Source organism: Podarcis tiliguerta (assembly GCF_965153285.1).
Source record: "Podarcis tiliguerta genome assembly, chromosome: 10".
Classification (NCBI taxonomy): Eukaryota; Metazoa; Chordata; class Lepidosauria; order Squamata; family Lacertidae; genus Podarcis; species Podarcis tiliguerta.
In genome coordinates, this window is record NC_139543.1 from 31,196,755 (window position 1) to 31,219,675 (window position 22,921).

General features: G+C 42.6%; 1 protein-coding gene across 2 annotated transcripts in view; it reads right to left on the reverse strand.

Moving 5' to 3' along the window:
* PTPRR (protein tyrosine phosphatase receptor type R) overlaps positions 1-22,921 on the reverse strand; it is a 103,026-nt gene that overhangs the window by 68,320 nt on the left and 11,785 nt on the right. For both annotated transcript variants that reach the window (XM_083399734.1, XM_083399735.1), the window contains exon 2: positions 13,985-14,277. In XM_083399734.1, the coding sequence (XP_083255860.1) occupies positions 13,985-14,277 (293 nt within the window). The remainder of the gene's footprint in view (positions 1-13,984; positions 14,278-22,921) is intronic.

The following is a 22,921-nucleotide window of genomic DNA, read 5'->3' on the forward strand; positions in this document are numbered from 1 at the left end:
TTAATTGGGATACAGATTTAGACTGCCCAACACGCAATCTCAGTTGTGGACGTCCCTTAAAATCTTTGCAATTTTAAGGTGTTGTCCCCAGGTAGAAGTTTAGCCATACAAGAGAGGGAACCTAAAATAAGAGGGAGTTAATTTTCTATCACCTGAAGATGGTATTGCTTTACTTTGGGGGGTGGGGTAGGAGGCAACAAGTTTTCTGACCACTAAGTAATGCTTCCAAATTCGGCTTCCCTTGACTTCTTATCTTAGCAATCAGCTGAAATGAGCTTTGCTAATATAATGACCACCACATTTTTCCTTGCTTCTGTTCTGTGCTTCTCGGGGGACTGATATGCTTCAATTAAGGATTAAGAGAGATGCAAGCAAAGTGCTGGATGTGATGTTTTCAAAAAATAGGGGATCAGTCATTTTGGTTTCTTAGTCACAACTGCCCTCTGTGCAACTTAAAAGCTCTTGAGTACCAGGCAGAGACTAATCTCAATTAAGTCTGCACAACTCCTCATTAAACCCATTTTAAACTGCAGAAATTCTGGCTTAACACTGTTCTCTCTCTCACACACACATAATAGCAGTTGACAGGGCTTACCTGACCTCCTGGTAGGCGGAATAGGGCTCAAACTTTCTGCTGGGTTTCCCCACCCAATGCCTGCAACTCTTTCCTTCCGGATGCCTTGCCTCCCTGACAGCCCTGGAGTGTCCTGGGCCACCCAACCCCACATGAGACCATCTGCACCTGATTCGTCCAATGTCTGAGTCACCCCGAGTAAGCCTGATTTGGCTCAGTACTTGGGCCTCAGCCAAATCTGGCGCACAGCCCTAATAGAAAGTTGCATTAAAGAGCGTATTTCACAGAATGCACCACTTCATATAAATAAAGCTTTTTCTGAAGCCAGGTACTATAGTCCCAAATATATAATAAACTGGAATTACATATAGAAAAATATCAGAGTTTGTGCTTCCGGTTTTTAAATGTTCATGACAAACCTATTTCTGTCTTCTGCAGAATGTTTCCCGTAAGGCTAAAAGGCAAGAACAGTTGTGTCATCTGTGTGATTTGCTGACTGAGCCCAGTAATAGAGTGCCTATTATGGAGGTAAATTTAGTCATTCCTATAATTATGGGCTGCAGCCAGACTTTTACCACTGGGCTTATCTCTCTTGCTTCTTTTATTACTGTTTTTATTTACTCCAGAAACAAAGCAGCACATCTTTCTGGCCAAATGAGTGAGGATGAGTTATACCAAAAGAAGCCATATGCAAATAGTCCAAAATTCAAAAAGTGAAAATCCAGCTGCTTTTTTTTTTTTTTTTTTAGAGGGCCGAATACCAGCTATACCCGGGAAATTCCAGACATTTTGCAACCCTACCAAAATTCTGATTGCTTCAGTGACAAGGTTTGGTTTAGCATTGTTATCGCAGACAAATATCAATTCCTTAGCCTTACAAGCCAAAGTTTTCATTGTATCCCTAAATTCTAAACTTGAGCTTGGCAAATCAGATTTAAGTCTATCTCTTTATTAAGGACTAGTAAACTACTTTTTAAAAGGCTGACAAATATTCTAGAGGCTTCCAGTATGAACATAAAGGCTTTATGGTGTCTAAGCTAATCTTAATCCATTTTTGTTTACCAGGCCTATATGCAAATTGCTAATGTTTAAAGACAGTCCAATTATTCAAAGCAAATTATTTATCAAAGGCTATTTGACTTGACTTGCAACGAAACCCCTGCTATACAATTTGAAACTCTGGCTAGCTGTATAATTTCAGTGAGTAGGATGCTCAAGTATTTCTTTCCCCTCTTTATGATTTATTATTATTGCATCTCCATTTTCTTCATGAACACACAGGAAAATTGCACGTTAAACTCCACAGTTAAATTGCACCTTCTCCCCAATGTGTCTGAGTACTGGATTAGAAACTCTGGTTTTACAGATGTTTAAGATTTATATGGCCCCGACCCTGTGCTAGGCACAAACACTGAAAAGGAACAAAAACCACTCCAGGTGTTGCTGTTTTCAAATGGCAACTGGAAAAATGAAGTAAATGAACAAATGTTTGCTAGAATCTAATAAGGTCAATCTATATAGGAGACGGAGAAATAAAAGTTACGTTACTATCTCAGTTCATCTGATAATAATATCTAAAAGCAGAGATGCAAATCACATTAATCAAATCACATAAACCATATTTACCAAAATCTATCAATAGATAAATTTCTAACTACTGATTCCCTCTTAATGTTAATGACACCTTAAACCCCCAGGCTCTTTAATAATCAGTACTTACATAGTCACTCTTCATTTTTTAATGTACTTGTAGCTGGTGCTTGCCAGTATGTTCAAAGCAGTACATTAATTTGAGAGTCTTAAACTTTCAAGTTGCCTCCATACATGGTACAAAGCATGCAAAGCATCATATGCTATGAGATTACGCCACTACGGATATTCCTGGAAGCCTCAAATAGGATGATAGGATTAAAATATATAGTTAGCTCCCTGTAAATGTAAACGCATCAGCTTCATTTACATCCTATAAACCAAGGGTGACTCATTTTCCGAGGGTAGATCCTTATAGCCAAGATGACACCCTTCACACGCAAAGGGGGTGGAGATTAAGAAGCTGAGGAACCCCAAAGTTTGCCAAATGGTAGTTTACAAATTAAAACAAAGCCTAAGGAGAAAAAAATAAAAAATAAAAATCCAAATAGCCAGTAAGGATTGGACATGCTCAATTGCTATGGATTGCTGGCAGTCAAACTAGAGAATGGAAAACTGGGGAGGCGATAGTGGAAGGGAGTGTCCTGGAAAAGGTGTATGGCACTGAATAGGAGCCCTTTACATCGCAACATTTTGCTGCTGTTCCCACTTATTGTTGTTCTAGTAGCACATCTGTAGTAAAGTATCTGAAAACTATTTTATTGCCATCAACGAACTGCCTATAAAAGTGCCTTGTTTTTAAAATTGTGGATTTCACTCACTCTAAATATGCATTCTTATAGCTATGAAAATCACTGCCTTCAGTGGCACACGGATTGCATTTAAAGCCTTTTTTAAAAATGAAAACTGCATCTTCCATTCTTTTTAAAATAAAAGCATTTAAAAGAAAAAAAAACATTTTTGTTATTGTATGAATCAGGAGGCATGGGTAATGTTCTATCGCACTCTTCTTTTTGCTCAAGGAAAAGAGTATGCCATTTCCTTTACTCTGAAGTTAAGGTTTCCTTTTATCTCCTCGTGTTGTTGTATTCTCTTTGGTCCAGCTGTCTCTTTGCAGGAAAATGTGAACCGCCGATGATTTCGTGGAAAGCAGAACGCTACAGATCTCCTGCTTATGAACAGAACGTGGTTGTCAGGAGCTGAATTAAAAAGATCCTACACTATTCACCCTCATATATTCCAGGAAAGGTCATTTGCACAAAAGGTAATGACATCTGGAGTCCCAGAATATATATAGATTTTTCATTCTGCAAAATACTTAAGATCCCACGCTTGTTCCAAAGGAACAAACAGACTTCTTACATATCTTTTCATGGTGTGTGCTTTCACACGGCAGGGCATCATGATGTACTGTGCACTTGAACACCTATATCTCCCATTCAATTCACCTCAGCTGGGTCATCCCTATACTACACTCACAGTACAATCCTGTAATCTCATTCAGCCAGAGCACCTCTTGACATCTTTGCAGGATGGACGGTCAAAGTCATGCATATGGTCTCTGGCTGCTGATGAGAGTTGGGTGATCTCTTGCTCTTTGTAAATCTACCCTGACTGGTACCCTACAAGTTCATGTCCAAAAGCCATTCTCTACTACTGATCTGTATAATAATAATAATAATAATAATAATAATACACCAGCTGAGACTATCTCACCAGAGTGGTGCATGCTCTAGTTATCTCCTGCTTGGACTACTGCAATTCATGCTATGTGGGGCTACCTTTCAAGGTGACCCGGAAACTGCAACTAATCCAGAATGCGGCAACAAGACTGGTGACTGGGAGTGGCCGCCAAGACCACATAACACCAGTCCTGAAAAACCTTCATTGGCTCCCAGTTCATTTCCGAGCCCAATTCAAAGTGTTGGTGTTGACCTTTAAAGCCCTAAACGGCTCTGATCCAGTATGCCTGAAGGAGCGTCTCCACCCCCATCGTCCAGCCCGGACACTGAGGTCCAGTGCCGAAGGCCTTCTGGCGGTTCCTTCACTGTGAGAAGTGAGGGAACCAGGCAGACGGCCTTCTCGGTAGTGGCACCCACCCTGTGGAACGTCCTCCCATCAGATGTCAAGGAAATAAACAACTATGTGACTTTTAGAAGACATCTGAAGGGAGCCCTGTTTAGGGAAGTTTTTAATGTTTGATGTTTTATCGCATTTTTAATATACTGTTGGGAGCAGCCAATAATAATAATAATAATAATAATAATAATAATAATAATAATAATTTAGAAACACATTACAGAACATTAACGATTAAGACATAATAAAAGCATACTGACAGCCTAATATTAAAATAGTCATCCTAATAACAGTCTTCTCCCCCACAGGCCATAATTTAATAGCCATAGGCTATTACCATAGGGTAAAGAGGAATGTTTTTGCCTGGTGCCTAAAGGCATGTAACGATGGTGCCAGGTGAGCTTTAAATGTCTGGTGTGGATCTGCCCAAAGTGGAAGAGCTCAGGGACACATTTCAGCCAGGCAAAGGAGGTTGCAAAAGCAAGGGTTGTGAGGTAGCATAAGAGTCAACTCCTAGGGGTCGAGTTCCCCTCAGCCCCCATAATAAAATATTTGAGGAGGCTGCCCCCCTCTAAGTTGATTGGCAAATGGGATGTGCACGCCATGTCTTGTGATCAATTATATGGCACGGGGCTTACCTGGGCCCCCCTAATATTTTATCCAAGTTGGCAACCCTGTGAGTTGGTGCAGTTCAGGAGGGGTGTGGCCTGGGAAGGGCCAGCTGGGGTCACATTTGTCCCTGGATGTTCCCTATCCTTCACACAGGGAATAAACAGCACCAGCACCTTATCTGAATATTTGTTCTAAAAGCAATTTTCAATACGGAGCTCAAGACTTCCAATGCTGAATGCTTTCACCCTTGGCAGCACAAAGCATTTATGTCAAACAGTTAGGGGTTGTTGGGGTTTTTATTTTGCTTCTCATATTCTTCACATGCCTTTAACTGGGTATTATAATCACCTATGTGTCCCTGCAGTTCTTGTATAAGCCAAGAACCACAATAAAGAGGCAATTTCTTGCTAGTTTGCCTTTGGGTGGATGCTAATGTATTTGATTTAAAATGACTTCAGAGGTAGGCTTTTAAGAGATTGCTTTGAACTAACGGAACAAACTGCCTGGGAAACTGAGCAAAGCCCTCTCGTCACTTGTTGCCTGTCATCCCACGCAGACACGTTGCAACAATCTCCCATGGATATCTTCTGTTAAAAGGACAAAAATAGGGAGCAAATTGACAAGATCAGTGGGGCTGTGTTGGGGGAATGTGGAGGAGTGCAGCCCAGGAACTTTTTCCAGAGCAGCAAACACACTGCTCTGCTTTTCTTTTGACCACATCAGAGAGGCTATAGGGGGTGGTGGTCTTGTTGTCTGGGCAGTCCAGGACCCCCCATACACACTGCCCAGGCTTGCACACCCTGGAAAGTTGCTTCAGTGCTACTAGTGCAGCGGCTTGACTTCACCCCTGGAGGCACACTCCATTGTCTCTCGAGACAGCTGGATGCCGCCAAGAACCCTGCTTGGAAGGATTAAGATGTCCATTTGTACATACAGCATTTTTTTTGCGCATTTGATCCTATGCCAGATCGCTGGACAAAAGTTGGGTCTATGCGACTCATTTACACTGACTGAATAAAGAAAGTGATTAAAGTGAAGGACACTAGACAAAATCTAGTCCTGGTCTGTAAGTATGTTGAATATAATTAGATTTTAGACTGCAATAATTAATTAATACGTTAATGGAAGTTGTCTGGCATGCTGCTAATGAATCTGCTTGCTCTCCTGTGTCGCTGTCTTGGCTTTCCCTTAAGATTCAAAAAACCCATGAGCCTTTGCACTGGACGTACATTAGCTATGATTTCCTATAAGTGTTGAGAATAAAACTGAACAGGCAATCAATAAGGATGGCTCGTAAAAAGACAAGACACATTGGTCACATTAGGACGGCACAAATGAGTCCATTACATGCAGGTTTTGCCCTGTATGGAAGAAGTTAGGAATTGCCAGCAAAGCAGGGGTTGTGTTCATTAGCCTGGGTGACTGTTCTGTTATCGGTCAAAGTCATATTATATGCAGCACAATGTAAATTGTGCCAGAAGCCATTTGCCCAAATAATTCATAATTACAAAAATACTAACAGATCACAGAAAGACCAAAGCAAACAAACAAAAACCACTTGTACCATTCTTCGGCAAAAAGACAGCGTAGCCAATACAATTTCAAAACTGAAATCTCTGTATAATGCTGTTTTCATCTGGCATTCTTTAATTTGGCTGGTTCATACTGTATTGCTCAACTGTGTTATTTGGACCAGTTGGAAAATATTTTGCACCCCCAAAACAGTATATTAATTCCCAAAATAATAAATAATTATGGGAGAAGGATAATTGGGGAGGGGGGAAAAGGAAAACAACTACCCAAACTGTTAATCTGAATTGAAATTTAACACAACATAGACGCATTTATGGACTAGATGAATCTCAGAGCCCCTTCCAACTCAACAGTTTGATGATTTCCATACCATCCTCTCTCAAGTATATATCACCCAAGACTGTGGAGAATATATTCTCACAATATTCTCCAAGAACTGATAAAGAACACAAAAGTCTATTTCAAACCCATGAGGGTAACACATATATTTATCATATATCTTCTTGACCATAGCCAATACTAATGCCTAATTATAATGTTTTATTGCATATATATTCTTAGCTCTAGTTTTCCCCATAAGGCTTCCACCATGCAGTGAACAGGACATGCATTAACTCAACCTTCGATTTCTGAAAACCTTTCACCCATCTCTTTCTGGAACACAGCCAAATAAGAATTAAGCTCCATTACCAGTTGTCAGTTAGGAGTGACCTTGAAGCAACGGACAACAGAAGGATGATACAACATTTGTTATGGGAACCATAATATAGCACTAATAATGATAATAGAGATTCCAGCTTGGCCCCATTTGCGAAACTTGCTAACAGTCCACTAGTTTTTTTTAAAGGCAAGGTTTCCTTGTGCATTTACAGCCTACCAAGCTATAGGCCATTAATCATCCACAAAGTCGCATCATCAGGAAGATGGTCCCCATTTTGGTCCAGATGGAACAGAAGGATCAATGTGGGGTCAGGGGCAGGGGGGGACAGGGGGCAGATGATTTTGAGGGGACGTGAACCACATGCCTCAACATAGGGATTCCCATTCCATTCCCACCCTGCCTGCTGCTGCTGATCTCTGGGTCCCAGAGTCCAGCCTGCCCTTGATGTAGTACCACAGTGCCCCTCGCTGAATGGATGCCTGACCAACATTGGGGTGATGCACCCGCCTAGGGCTGCATCGGTTGGCTGGGCTCCCTGCTGTGCAGGCTGGCGGGCAGGTGGCGCAGTGCAGCCCTGTGAGCCCTCTGTGCCCCGTGCCCATCCCGCAACAGCAGCGGTGAGGGCTGGGCTGTCAGTGGGTTTTGTATACGTGGTATGTGACACTAGTCCTTCTCAGAAAAGACCCCTTGAAGTTAATGGGCATGATTAACATGTTCATTCATTTCAATGGGTCAGATTTCAGTAGGATTTAGTTGAATACAGTCCTACGGCTCCAATCCTATGCCCACTTAGCCGGGAGCAATGCCCATTTAATCCAGTGAGGCTTGCTTCCAAGTATATGTGCATAGGACTGCACTGCACTCCACACATGATAAATTAAGAATATATTGTACTCTCTTCCATTTTATATGGAACAAGACAAAAATAAAAATAAAAATATGCCTTTGGGATGTTCTAGTGTACATTAGACTCTAAACACAATCCTTTTTGCCCTCTCTTCAAAGACTGACAGCAAGCACAATGCCAGCATAATAGTTCGTCCCACAATTATCCCTGCTGAAGTGCACCGAAGGAAGCAAAAAGGAAATGAGGCCAGCAAACTTCTTTGTGCAAACAAAATACAGAACAACAGAGCTGGAGGCTCCTGGAGGCTCCTTGGATGCCATTTGGAACACGTGCCGTGCCAATTAGAATTATTCACAAAATAAAGGGAACGAGGCATCTTTCCCTAAGAAGGAAATCTGGGATCTACATGGCTTGAAGGAATCATGTTGCCATAAAATGGTCCAAACCATAAAAAGAAAATGAAGGTGTTGTGTTGTTGTTTTTTTGGGGGGGAACAATCATAGGAAGGTGAAGTTAAATGATAAGAGACATGCATGTAATGACCTACTTCCACACTGCAAGCTGCCAGAGGATATCCCTTGGTACCAGTGTGCAGTCCCAGCCCTAGCATTAGACAGAGTGAAGCAGCTGCCTCAGGCGGCAGCTGCCAAAGGTCACAGCAGCCCTTTTACTGTTCTCCCTAAATCTACAGCGCTAGCCTGTTCTATGCCCCCCCCTGAACTACCCTGCAACCCTCAGGTACAGTGTTGTTCTGTCACAAGTACTAAAGAAAGATTCAACTGCTAGTCCAGTTGGACTGCGTGCAGGATTGGAGGGTGGGTGCTATCATCTTCTTCGCCTCAGGCAGCAAAACGTCTTGGGCCAGCCCTGCTAAGTGGTGTTTCTTAGCTCTGCAGGGCTATATTAAGACATGCTGAGGCTCTAAGCTTTGCCAAGTTTAGGAGGCCGCGTCATGTTAGAAATATACACATGTTTTTCGGTGACACAAAGTACGATGAAAACAGAAATACTAAACTTTTACATTTTCATATATGAGGATTCAGTGAAAGCCAACCACCTAACAAACATAAACAACTTGCCATCAGCCTATTTGCATATAAAATACCTTTAAATGAAAACAGCTTATGAATGGCATATACAAAACTACATTATAGTTATTTATGCACAGATTTATCAACATTATATGACAAGGAATTATGTAGGAATTAAGTACATTTTTGCCATCTCACCATACCCCCCAAGTGCCCTGGGAAAAAGGGACATCCCAGTTTTCTTGTGTGAACATGGAAACCATTTTTGGTGCTGTGATCTCATGCAATTTTGCATCAGGAACTCACCCTGAAAAAGCGCTTTTTGGGAGGCCACAGTTTTGGGCACCCTGCGAGCATGGCCCTGAAAAGAGGCAAATATTTTGGGCTTCGTGGTCTTGTGTGGGTCATGTGACTCGAATGGGAGCACAGGTGGGAAGACCCAACATACTGGTTTAGGGACTCAAGATGTTGGAGGGTATGCCTCAAAACAACATCTATTTTATAGTCTGTTTATCCTGTTTCCTTTATTAACCAATTATTTAAAACTTGAAATCTAGTTTTTAAAAATTGAATTTAGAGGCCCCTCATGATCTGAGGCTCTGAGTTGTAGTTTGCTTAGTTTACGCATAAAGCTGGCCCTGCACATGAGTCAATGAGCTATCACACAGTTCATTGGCAACAGGTGTTTTTGGCATTTTGATGAAATCGCCATTGTGTGGGAGTTGCAAAAAACTTCCACACTGAGGAGCATCTATTCCACAATAATCACCTGCTTGCAAGAGTCCTAGGGCAAAGGCCAGGCCAGAAGATCACATTTCAAAGTGCAAATAATAACACCTTTTATTTTCACTTTCCAATTTATTTTTCAAATTGCACCAGACAGTTCCCATTCAAACAGGGCAAGTTGTCAGGTTTGATTGGATTCTTCTGTTTTCAGTTCAGCCAGTTCTGTGAACATCAAATCTCCTGGGAAACTAGGAAAGCCACATTTGATCTTATATTTTATTTCAAGTGCTTCTTTTTTAAAAAAACAACAACAAAAACCTAAGGCAGTCGACTGTGAACATTTGAAAAAAAGGCACAGTTAAAGCCCAAACTTAAAGAAGAACAGTCAATCTGAATCTGTGGGGCCTACTTATGGTATAATCAAATTCTGCTTAGGGCACTTAGAAATTGCATTGCAATTTCCTGTTGCTCCTTAATAGAAAAGGCTAAAAACATCAGATAAGAACAACATTGTCTTGCAGTAGGAAGCCCCTCAAGGTTATATGAAATTATGCCTGGGAGGGGAAAAAATCCCTCTACCTCCTATTCATACAAATAAAATGATCAGGTTTACACCAAGATGTATCCTCAGATTATCCATTAGCATAGTTCCTTTATTGAGAGATTCACAAAGCAATTTTCTTTTTCTTTTTCCTTAGCTACATCCAGTTCTCAGCATCTGCAATCTGTTTCAAGGAAATGGTAATAGGGTAGCAATACAGCTTTTGGTGTTTTGTTTTTTTTGCTCAGATTCTCATTTTCTAATGCAAAATTTTCACTCATAATAAGGAGGGTTGATAGCACATTCACCCACCCACCATTCCTGCTTCTACTTTGCAAATACATAAAACTGGATTGCGCTCAGAACCTTCTTGTTCTGCTGCAAGCGCTGGCAGCATTTAAAAGGAAAAAATAAGCTCGCTTTCCAGACTTTCCTACTCCATCATAATGCACTCAAAAGAAGCAATTGGATTGCAGGAGATATTATGACCTGCAATTGCTCTCATGAGTTCAAGAACCAGGAGCACTGCTAAAGTCAGGATCTAAAGGTCAGGTTTCCTTGGCAAAACCCACTCAAAGAAATGGGATCTGTAAAATAACAATTGCTGATCTGGTGGCGGGAGGGGAGAGGGGGGTATCTTAGGCAACCATATTCTTTATAATAACTGGTCCCCATGCTTTAAACTCTTTCCTCCCACCCCCTTTCCCTCACATGCCATGTATTCTTAGATTGTAAACCTGAGAGCAGAGATTCCTGGATCTTTGTAAGCCACCCTAGCAAGATTGAGTAAATTGTTGAAATAAATATCATTTTATTTCAAACATTATTCCACCCTTTCCCCAATGAGCCAAGGCATCCTACACTGATCTTACCTCATTTTTTCATCTCCTCATAATAACCTTATGAGAAGTACTATTTTTCTAGAAAAAGAGGTGCTAGAACTCACCATGAACACCTCCCTTGCTGTCTTATAATGGCGCCTGAGAGGTGCTTGAACTGAGCTCTATTGATTTCCAGCTGAGAAAAAGCCCTGCCTATGAGGTAGGCTGGCATGAGATCGAGCAGCTGGCCCAAGTCAGGGGCATGGGAAGTGAGTTGCGGGGGTTGCGTTCTACCCTGGGTGTCACCCTGACGGGGGGTGACAAAATGGCGGGTGGCACTCATCACAGTGGGGCCTGCAGCACACACCAGCCATGCGTCTCAGTGCCCGCAGGCTCTGTGCTGTCCGCTCGCTGCCTCCCCCCCCCCCAGTTGTAGGTCGGCTGAGGCCCCGCTGCACGCCCTGTCCCTATGGGTGCCACGCGTCCTGTATGGGAGCCACACGCCCCATCCCTATGGTTGCTGCATGCCCTGTGGCACCCATAGGGATGGGGTGCATGGCACCCAAAGGGGCGGCACAGGGTGGCATGGGGCGCCGGGTACCCATAGGGGCAGCACAGGATGCCGAGTGCCCCGTTCTGTCCCTGTGGGCACCGCGCCCCCCGCCCCTATGGGCGGTTTGCCCTGCTCCTGGGCATGCCAGGGCGGTTTGCCCTGCTCCTGGGGGCCCCAGGTGCCTGAGAGGCTTCCTCCACCACTGGCCCAAGTCACCAGCTGCAGATCTGAACCATTATCTAAGTAGGTGTGTTAATATTGTCAACCTGCCTCAGTGGCATTTTGGGTGATCAAATGGTGGTGCAACCGGGGGTTAATAAGTGAGTAAATATAATGGATTCAGATAAAAACCACCTGAGAGAACACAGGAGAAGCCCTACTATCAAAGCCTTCACTAAGATTTCCAAAAAGCAAAACTGGGTGGGGAAGCTGTGACCACCCACAACCCCTGGTTGTTGTTGGATTCCAGCTCCCATCAGCCCCAGCCAGTATGGCCAATGGTCAGGCCTGATGGAAGTTGTAGTCCCAAAAAACCGCTGAAGGCCGCCAGTTCCCCAACCCTGACATAACCTCATTTCTTTGAAGGTGACTAATGCACAGGGGAGTGTCTTTGCATATTAGTGTTACTGAAAAGGTCAGCAAGATGACAAAAAATGCTCCTGAAAGTTCAAAGAAAAAAAGGGGGGGGGGGAGAGCAAAAGAAACAAGCAAAGAGGAAAAGTGCACAGCAATAAAATGCAAATCATTAAAAAAATGCTTTGAGAGAGGAATGACTCTCTGCGGGGAAGAACATTCAGATTCTCAAACCCAAATCTCTCCTAACCGCTTGCTGGCGCACAGCTTTCCTGGAACACGGGAGAACCCCAACTGTCAAGGCTTCCCCAAAGACATTCCTGAGGGAAATTTATTTGCGAACGATTATTCAGTTTGGCAGTTGACTCTCCTCTCCATAATTGTGCACTGAAACACTTCTCTGCCCACCCCAACGAGGCAATACTATAAGTAGAAAGTCCTCAGATATCCTCACAGAAGGGCTTGTACTCTAAATAGAGGCTAACCGGGTGCTTAATTCACACTGTTGTGCTCCAGCCATTGCTGCCCATATGGCTCTCAGTCAGGCCGGCACTCACAGGAGAGCAGCCTTTGCTCTGCACAAAATGCATTAAGTAGAGGAAGTCAGGACTCTCACTAGGCAGCTAATGGAGATTTAATAGGGCAGTTATGTAAGAGTGACCAACTGCAAATGTGCTTAATTCAGGCTTCAGGTATTTATGTGAAAAAAACAAAACCCAAACCCCCACACAGTAGAAGAATTCAGGCCAAATCGAGGGAGCTTTCACATTCTGTTCTTCACATGTGGGGTTGCCATATAATTCATGCAAATTGCAACACATTTTCCTTTTAAAAAGCAGCTGCTGCTATGTTTATGGTAGCTGTGTTAAGCGTGTGCCTGCCTCCCACCTACACGGCTCAGCTTTATCCACATGCAGGAAAAGAAAGGAAGTTTGGCAATTCTTTTGGTCTTTGCCAATCTGGTGCTTTGGATGCAACTCCCATCAATCTCAGTCAGCATGGATGGCCAAGGCTGATGGGAATTGTAGTCCAAAACATCTGGAAGGCGCAAGGTTGGCCAAGATTGTATCAGAGGATTTCCCACCTTATTTTCATTGACACTGGTGCTGTATCTGTAACAACTACACACAAGAGAGGCAGGTGTCCTCATCACTGCATCTCCTCAGCGGCGTTTCCTATAGCCTCCATCTATTGCTAGGCTTCAACTCCCATAAGCCCACTCAGTGTGCCCAGTGGTCAGGGATGACCTCTCTGGGAAATGTGATAGTTTGTCCTGTATATGCTGTCTCTAGTACAACCAGGGCAACCAATGGCAAAAAAGCTTGGTCTTGAGTTGGTGTTCGTCAATTTTTTTGTGTTTTACACTAGGAAAGTTTGTAAATTCAAATTCATTCATCATTTTGCTCTTCGTTTCCTAGCAAGCCTTCAAGGCTTCTTACACTTCATCACCTTCTATGTAGAACAGGTTATAGCTAGGTTTGTCTAGTTTATCAGCAAGTGCAACAAAGCAGATGTTCCCAAGTCATCCTGCAGCATCGGAACAGTTTTGGTTTTGCTGAGGATCATTCAATCACACTTAACCCCTAACTTCTAAAACTTACACGGCCTCTGCCTTTTGTGCCACCAGCAGCCTAAAAACCAACAACAGGCTACACCAGGAGTAGATAACACATTGCCCTGAGGTGGTGGTGAGTTACAACTCTCATTATCCCCACCAACTGTCTATACCAGCTTGGACTGATGGGAGTTGGACTTCAATGACACCTGGATGGACACAGGTTGCTCACCTCTGGAGTAGATGGTTCTCAGCTATGATTCCAGAACTTAGAGTGAGAAAACTTACCACAGTTATCACATTAGCTGCTGGAATAGGCAGGTTTTCCACTTCCTGGTCCTCATCACCAGTCATAGCTAATAGGTTGAGAGAGGGTTCGTACGCTGGCTTAACTATGACAGCAGGGTGCAGCTTGCTTATTTTTCCATGGGAAGATAAGTGGGAATTGTGCCCATAATCCTTCCGATCACTTGTATCCAAACTTTTCTCGACACTTTGCACATGGTGGTAAATGAATATTGGCTTCCTGCTCATTCTCTGATGAATTGCCAAGAAGTGATCATTGTCTCCTGAAAAGCATCCTGTTAAAAAAAAAGGAAGAGGAAGATAAGTCATTATTTCCCCTTACTATTTCTTGATTTAGGATGATTTAAAACAAAAACAGAAACAAGACTCTTTCAAAAAGGAAAATAAAGAGAGTTATTTTTTGGTTATGCCCATTTCCTTACCACCTTGAAGTAATGAACCGTATTGGGGAAATGTAGAGAAACACATTTGAATGTGGTATGATGCGTGCCTGAAATGTTTTGTGGGGCTGTATTTGTTGCCATTGTCATTTAAACGCTCACACTATACAGCTCATAAGAAACCTTATTCTTCACTCTTTGCAAATTTGTTACATTTGCCACCATATGCACTATGTGCACACTGCCTAAATCTTTGACTGGATTTGCTAAGCTCTTTCCCATCTATATGACAAGATGCATTTTTAAAAATAAAAAATCCACTTTACATACATGATGCTCTCTTCAAAATATGTTCCCAACAGCTGCAATTAAGGAAGAGGTTTGCTCCTGTCTCTGATGTAATTAACATAATTTGTACCTTGTCTGTCGATTAAGGGGGAAACAATTATTGTTGATCAAAACCAGCCCCACACTCTTGTCTCCAGATATCAGATTTCACGGAGAGAACAAAACCAGATGGGGACTGGGAATTTAAAAAGCAAGGCAGGACTCCCACCTGGCAGTATTAGGCTCAGAGAAGGATGGATATATGGTACATCTTGTTGGAAGTGAAGGGGAAGTCAAAGGCATCAAGCTCTTGGGTTTGAGCTTTGTGAGCATCGGAAGATTTTCCAGGTCTGCCTTATTACAAGGAATTTATGCAGAAATGTAATGTAGAAGTCATGTAGCCCTTGGCAAGGAGCTATACTGGTGCCCCCCCATCCACTGTACCCTTGGCAAAAAGATGTTGGCTGCCCAGATCAACGAAGGAGCATCCCAGAGAGTGTGCAGACAGGTGGGCTGCAAGCCACTCTGAACCAAAGTGGGGAGGTGCAATTTTTGTGCCTCCCTGGGCCTGCACCCTTGGTGGGGGCAAACCTAACCAACCCCTAGGTATGTCCCTGTAGACGCAAGATTGGAAAGGATTTAACACATCCAATATCATGTATGTGCTTTGCCAGATTTTACATGCAACATCTAAAGGGCATTTTCACATTAGAAATGCCTTTTAATCTAGGAAGTGTTACTGGTGAACATTGTTAAGAAAAATATATCTGTTCCATTTTCTTTAGCATTTCACTGAAGGTGGACATTTACTGTATTGGTTTAGAGGCACAGGAAGTGCCAAAAAAAACTTATTGTATTTTTAATACCAGTGATGCTTCAAACTAACCCTTTGGATACATTTATTTGGGATCATAATGCTCACAATGGAATGGGCTATGAAATCTGGGTGAAACTAATCCAGATTGCCTGTGATAACAGGGAAATCCAAGAATGTTATTAAACACAGTTCCCCAGTTGGGTTGGCAATTGATTTGTGGAAGTGGATGCACCAATGGCAAATTTCATTAGGTGTTACATTCCAGATGACACTGGGAGTTATGAGCTACCTCATATCAGTCTGAAAAATCAAGGAAAGGAGGATCTAAGACCATAAACATAAGAAGAGCCCTGCTGGATCAGAACAAAAGCCTATCTAGTTTGGTATCCTGTTCTCAGGGTGGTCAACACAGTACCTATTTTGAAGCCTGTAAATAGGACCTGAGTGCAATTGTACTCCATTTGTGATTCCAAGCAACAGGTATGCAAGATGCATGGTGCCTCCAACAGCAGAGACAGAACAGAGCCATCATGAATAGTGACCACCGATGATCAGAGATGATGGAAGTTGTAATCCAACAACATCTGAGTGGCACAAGTTCTCCTTCTTAGCTCTTTGCCCGGGTTTTCCAAACTTGGATCTCCAGCTGTTTTTGGATTACAACTCCCATTATCCCTAGCTAGCAGGGCCAGTGGCCAGGGATGGTGGGAACTGTAGTCCAAAAGCAGCTGGAGATCCAAGTTTGGGAAACCCTGCTCTACACTGTGAAACAGCCCTTGTCCTACATCCACATCTGCACAGAAGAACCTGCTGAATCGTGCCAATGGGGTCCATCTATTCCAGCATCCTGTTCTCACAGTGGCCGCCCTGATGTCTACAGAAAGCCCAAAACCAGAACCTGAGGATTCGCAGCAACTTGCCTTCGGAAACCTACCGCTTCTGACAGTAGAGGCAGAACACAGCCACAGCAGGGGAGACAGAAGGATTGCAAAGGACTGTCAGTAGATTAACCAAAAAGGAGGATGGTATAGTCAGTGTGGTGCCCTCCTGATGGGCTGCCCTCCCATCATCCAGTGACTATGCTGGCTGGGGCTGATAGGGGATGGAGTTAATCAACCTCCGAATGGTATCATATTGGTGGCATAACAGGATGGGGTGGGTTGTGGGTTTTTTGGCGATATTTTACTTTGCATATCAGCATAGACCTGTCCTTGAAAAAGACATCTCTAAATAGTGATGGGATCTCCAATAACCAAAATGGTATTTATGATATCAGGTGAAGAGTCAGAGAACTAACAGGCTGTTGCAACTCGGGGGGTATAATCTTACGGTCTTTACCATCAGACATCAATGACATCAAATAACCCTGTGAGTTTGCTACATCGAAAAGTAACATGAGACAGAGCAATATGAACTTGCAGAAAGATCCTGCAATCTGTTTTCAGGCTGTGACTAATTACAATCAGGATCTTACACCTACGATTTCAGTTTATAACCCCAAAATTGTATCTTCTTGAAAGGAGTGTACAGACGAAATTAATTCGTTCTGCAAGTTTTTTCATCTTGTGAATTTTTCGTCTTGCGAAGCACGGTTTCCCATAGGAAATGCATTGACGGTTTCCCATAGGAATGCATTGGAAAAGGCGCAAGACGTTTTCGTCTTGCAAAGCAAGCCCATAGGGAAATTCGTCTTGCGAAGCAACTCAAAAAACAAAAAACTCTTTCGTCTTGAGAGGCATTCGTCTTGCGAGGTACCACTGTACGGCCATATCAGTTGCATACTCATTTAAATGTACAGAATCCAAGAACTGCCAAGGAATCCTGGGATACTGAGTGTGGCCCAGGTGCCGAGAATGCTGTGTTAGAGATCCCAACCATTCCTTGCATATCTACAATTCCCAGAATTCCCTGGGGGAGAGAATGTCTCTGACACCAGCCCATAGAACAGAGATGCTCTGTGTGTGTTGAAGAAGGAATTCTAGAGGGGGGGGGAATGGTTGGCACGTCTGTAATGCTTGGCCAGTGGCTTGTGCGCATATGTTTAACCAGCTTTATTGGGAGCAGACCTTGAGTTGATGTAATTGTATCAGTACAAGATTTCCCAAGTATATCGTGACAATCCTGAAACGGTTACAAGATTATCCCAGAAATATTCAATTGTTTCATATCTCCCTGCTTTCAATAAAAGACAAAAGTCCATACTGTACCGTTAACTTCAGATACGGAACTGATAGGTAACAAGCAATGTAGCTTACCAGTTATTTTGTCTTTTATTCTAGATAATGAGAGGATAAGGATTTGATTACTCAACATGATTCGGAAACAAACTACACCAGGAGAGCAATTTTTGCAGTCTTTGAAGTTTTTTTTTTAATCGTCGATCAAAATATGTTTCATAAGCAACTTTTTGAGCCAGCATCCACTCTTTGAAAATATGAGCAACCCCATTGATGTAAGTGGCCTTTAAGGGCTTGAATCAAAGTCAAATGAAGTCAGTGGGAAGTCTCCCTTTGATATTAGTGGTCTTTGGATCCGGTCATATCGGTGAGATCAGAATTTGGCCTCAGAACGGCAACCCACACAAAAATCTCCTGCTTCATGAAAGGACTTGACTAATCGCTGAATGTTGCCTACACTTTAAAAAGCACAAGACATGCTCATAATCATTGGCTTGCACTGAGGACGCAGAGTGAATGGAAGCTGTTAAGGCTTGCTTAATGTGATTCCTGTTTGTCATTATTAAGTGTGCGTGAAAAACAAAAACAAAGCAACGGAGCAGACTTTTGACTCTCGGTGTATCAGTCTGTGCTGGTGCGTGACAGAAAAACAGCGTCGTGCTCCAACACCACAAGGGATGGTCCCTCAGGGCAACACAAAACTTCCTGTGGAAAACAATCACGGAAAAGAGGAAGCCACAGCTATTCTGTGCATGTGGAGTTTAAGAGGTTTTGTACAGGGCAGAATCAGCTCCAGCAGTTGGTGGATCCATGAGCCAAGCAAGTTCACTGTGTGTCCCTTTAACCTTGAAGAGGCACGGCATTCTTTCATTCTCTCTCCAGTCCTCTTTGATGGACACTGAAGCTAGTTTGTGACCCTTTTGGCCTTGGGAGCCCTAGCAATAGTCTCATCTTGCTACCCTCTTGGGCTGGCTATTTAGGGTGGGCTCCCTCTCCTATTTTACAGGAGTGTACAGGGGGAAGGTGCTTCCAAACAAACATATAGAGGAAAGATTTCAGGAGTTCCTTTCTTTTAGAATTCTTAGCTTCTCAGATTTGTACTCCACCCTAGCCAGGGCTAAAGGTAAAACTAGATATGAAGCTAAATGCATCCCTTGTTGCTGTGTCCTTAAAACAAGAAGCAGCAGAGAGCAGGGGTGGATTTTATTGGGACTATGAAACACATGGAAAGGAGTGTAACCAGGGCTTTATTTCCAGCAATAACTCACCAGAACCGAGTTTTGGCACCTCTCATGTGGGCACCATTGCTGTTATAAGAAAACAAGGTTCCAACACCTCTTTTTCTAGAAAAATAGCACTGGGTGCAACACCCTCCACTGCAGACTCTATTAGCTCTAGGAAGGAAGCTCTGTTTAGGCAAATTTTGATATCTCCCTATTTTAAGAACACATTATATGGGAAGAGGTCAGAATTATTAGACAATTTCAGACAAGTTTTTACAGTAAAAAACACTTTTGACTTGTCTTTTTGGTTGCTGAGTGGAGGATGAATTATGTGAACTCAGTAACTTAAATGTCCTTGACTCTGCGATATTGTGGGGAAGGTACAGGGGAGTACCATACGCCCAGAGAACCTGTCATTGTGCCATGGGTGTGGTTGAGTCCACCGAACACATTCTCTTGACTTGCCCTTCTTATGCAGAGCTTAGACAAAATTTTATAGCCCCACTTCTACGTCAATTTAGCTTCCTACCCGGAGAAAACCAGGTTTTACACTTGCTAAATAATGTCACTAGAGCTATACCTTCCTTGGTGGCCAAATTTCTTTTTTTAGCTTTTAAGCGTCGCAAGACTACAATTGACTGTATTGATATGGGGCTATCTGTTTAACCCATTTTAGTGTTGGTTAAGTTTTAAAATCTTTTTAGATGTTTTTAACTGTGTACTGACAAATGTTTCTTTTTCTGACTGACGGTCAAATAAAAGGTTGATGATGATGATGGTGAACTCAGTAACACAAAAGGACAACTGAACATTATCATTCTCCATGTGTATGAGATCATATGGAAACACTCTCACATGCACAGACTTCAAGAATATTAAGTCTCCTGGTGTAGAGTGAATTGCAGTCTGTCACTTCACTTTGGTAAGTGATGGAGAAGGCAAAACAAAACAGAGTTAAATAGCCAGAAAGTAGTTCAGTAACCTAAGAGAGGGGGTAAGGATGGATGGGTAGATGGAAGACCATGTGCAGTAGCAGCATCTGAACTTTGGTAAGTGATGGACAAGGCTGAGTATAGCAGAGTTAGTAGTGAGAAAAAATTCAGTAACCTGAGAGAGGGGAAAAGGATAGATGGATGGATGCCCAGTGCAATTGTAGCATATGAACTTTAGAACTATGATGTAAAAATAAAGGAAGCTGAAGTTCCATGGAAGAAGAAAAAAAAAACCCAAGAACTATGCAGTGTTTTCTGGATGCTCAAGGAGATTCCAAAACTCAGATCTTGCAAACAGCTGCAACACTCTGATCTATGGGACGGTTATGCAAGTGAGTGCTTTTCTAGTTGTGCTCAGGTGGCATTTAATTCTGTGCTTTTGTAGAAAGAGAACCAGACAACAGGTTTACAACTATGTGAGCAAGCTAGGAAAAACAAAAAGAGAAACCTGTAACGGGGGAAAAAAATCAAGCTAAGAGTGATTGACATTTATATATATTTCAGTAGCCATTAGATATTAGATTCAGGCTTGCAGTCTAGGCACCAAACGGGCAGGTGTTCACATCAAAGAAATCTGAGTTGACACCTGTCAAGATAATTATACATAAGCATAACAATGCACTGACACTACCTCTATAGCAGCGTTAACCTCTGGAAACATACACAGCCCGTTTCAGCTGCCTAATATTCCAGGTCCTTGAGCAGCTACAAAAGGCCATCAGTTAATATTTATAACATAATTTGTTTCCCACAGAAATAATTCTTCCAGAAATGTAATTCTTCTTCCAGACTCCCAACATCCTCTCCCTTTGTTGCAAAAGTGGTCAGTTCTATTTTAGAACAGTAATCATTTTGAGTCAGTGCCATGAAAACAAAGAGCCAACCAACATTTTTGGATCCCTTTGTTATACTTTGACCAAAATTTCGGAAGGACTGATGTTTTCACCTCCCAGCTCAAGCATGCCCCAAAGGGGAACAAATATTTAGTGTTGGCGCTAAGGGGCTTGCAGCTTAATTTCCCCCGTCCCCCCTCCTGACAAAATCACATCGAAGTATCTTGGCAATTGCTCATGCCCTTTTGTCATTTTAGAGCAGAGCTTCTCAGCCGTTTTTGGACTACAACTCCCATCATCCCTAGCTAGCAGAACCAGTAGCCAGGGATTATGGGAATTGTAGTCCAAAAGCAGCTGGAGACCCAAGTTTGGGAAACCCTGTTTTAGAGCAAGCAATGACAACGGATACTTTGAAAAACAATCTACACCATGACTCTGACATGGTGGGAATGTGGACTGATGAAGTTGTGTGTTTTGCTTGAACAGAAGGAGTATCATCACAGGGGTGGGGAATTTTTTTCAGTCTGAACGCCATGTCACTGCCCCATCACTTCTGGGCAACCTTTTGAATGCTGCTTGCTGGTGGTGTGGAGGTCATAGGCAGAGGTGGGTGAAGCAACAAATACAACGTTTAGCTTTGTACAGTAGTCTACTTTTTACACACATTCAAACACTCCGTACCTTCAATCCAGACACACAAGAGGCCTTGTCAGAGTTAAAATCCTAGAACTGTAGAATTGGAAGGACACCCAAGAATATTGTAGTTCAAACCCCTGTAATGCAGGAATATTTTTGCCCCAAATGAGGCTTGAACCCACAACCCTCAGATTAAGAGTCCCATGCTCTATCAACTGAGCCAGGGCATCAAGGACGCATTTTAGCCAGGCAAAAGCACTTGGATCAGTGATAGATGTGGCCTAGGGAGAAAGGCTAGACAGAGAGGCCTAAATTGTCACATTCAGCTCCCAGGATGAAGGTTTCCCACCCCTGGGGTAATATGACTGCTTCGTCACTCACTACTCAGTGAGCATCCTGGTTTTTCATTCAGCTAACTTTCAGTAGCTTCACAACATTAAATACAGGTTGACTTGGGAATTACAGTCAGGGTGTAGAATCGCACAATCCTTTCATCACACACCTCCCCCCACATTCCCACTGGGACAATTTGGTCATATGAATTTTGACCTCACAGGGATGGCTTATTCCTCTTAGTGAGAGGCAAAGACACATGGTATCTGCCATTCTGTTGGCATGAATAAAATCCAGTGAATTATAATTAGTCAGCTTAATGGCAGGTTATTTCACTTTTATCCTCTGGTAATTATCTTGGGTCTATGGGGATGTTCAGGAATGGGAAACTACTTCACACCTGAGTTTCCCAACCTTGAGGACTTTCTTTTTCAGAGCCTATCTGAATAGTAGGCTCTGAAAAATAGAGGGGGGGGGAGAATCAGAACCTGTCCCCTAATATGTTTTGTCTTTCTCTAAAATGAAAAAGAGAAAGAATTTCCTGTTTCCACTGAATAAAAAGATAAAATCCTTCCCATACAATCACCTGATCTCAGTGTAGTGATGGAAAAAAATCTGAGAGTATTGGCTCCTTTTGTGATTGGGTAGTCATTCTAATTGAAAGTGGGTTTCTTTTGTTTACTGTTGAAACTGGAAAAGATTTATTTTTCTTAAGGCAGGTTCTGTCTCTTATCACCACTGTCGCTTTCCTGGTTTCTTTTCTCAATCTAGATCTGACCTACCATTCAGACCTCTGTTTCAGGTATTTTTTATGCCCTCATTCCTCAACACACACACACACACACACACACACACTCTATAGCTATCAATAAAATCCATTGGATGCTCTGTATAGGTTTTGAATTGACCCGACATCCCACTCGCCACCTCTTCACAGCAGATGGTGCTTCCTACTGAGAGAACAGGCTGCCTCTTCTATCCTCCTATTCAATGCACTTAACAACGAAGACTACTCCTAATAAATCAGGACTGCAAGTTTTAATCAGATTAATCAACTGGACCATTAATTGACAGTTGGAAGCAAATCTAACGAGTGAGAACTCGTGACAGAGTTGTTAATCTTTCGGTGGCTATTTTTGTCCTAGCGTCCTACTGCAATAAGGAAGAAAAAATAAAAATCTTTAAGATGCCATCTCCTCCT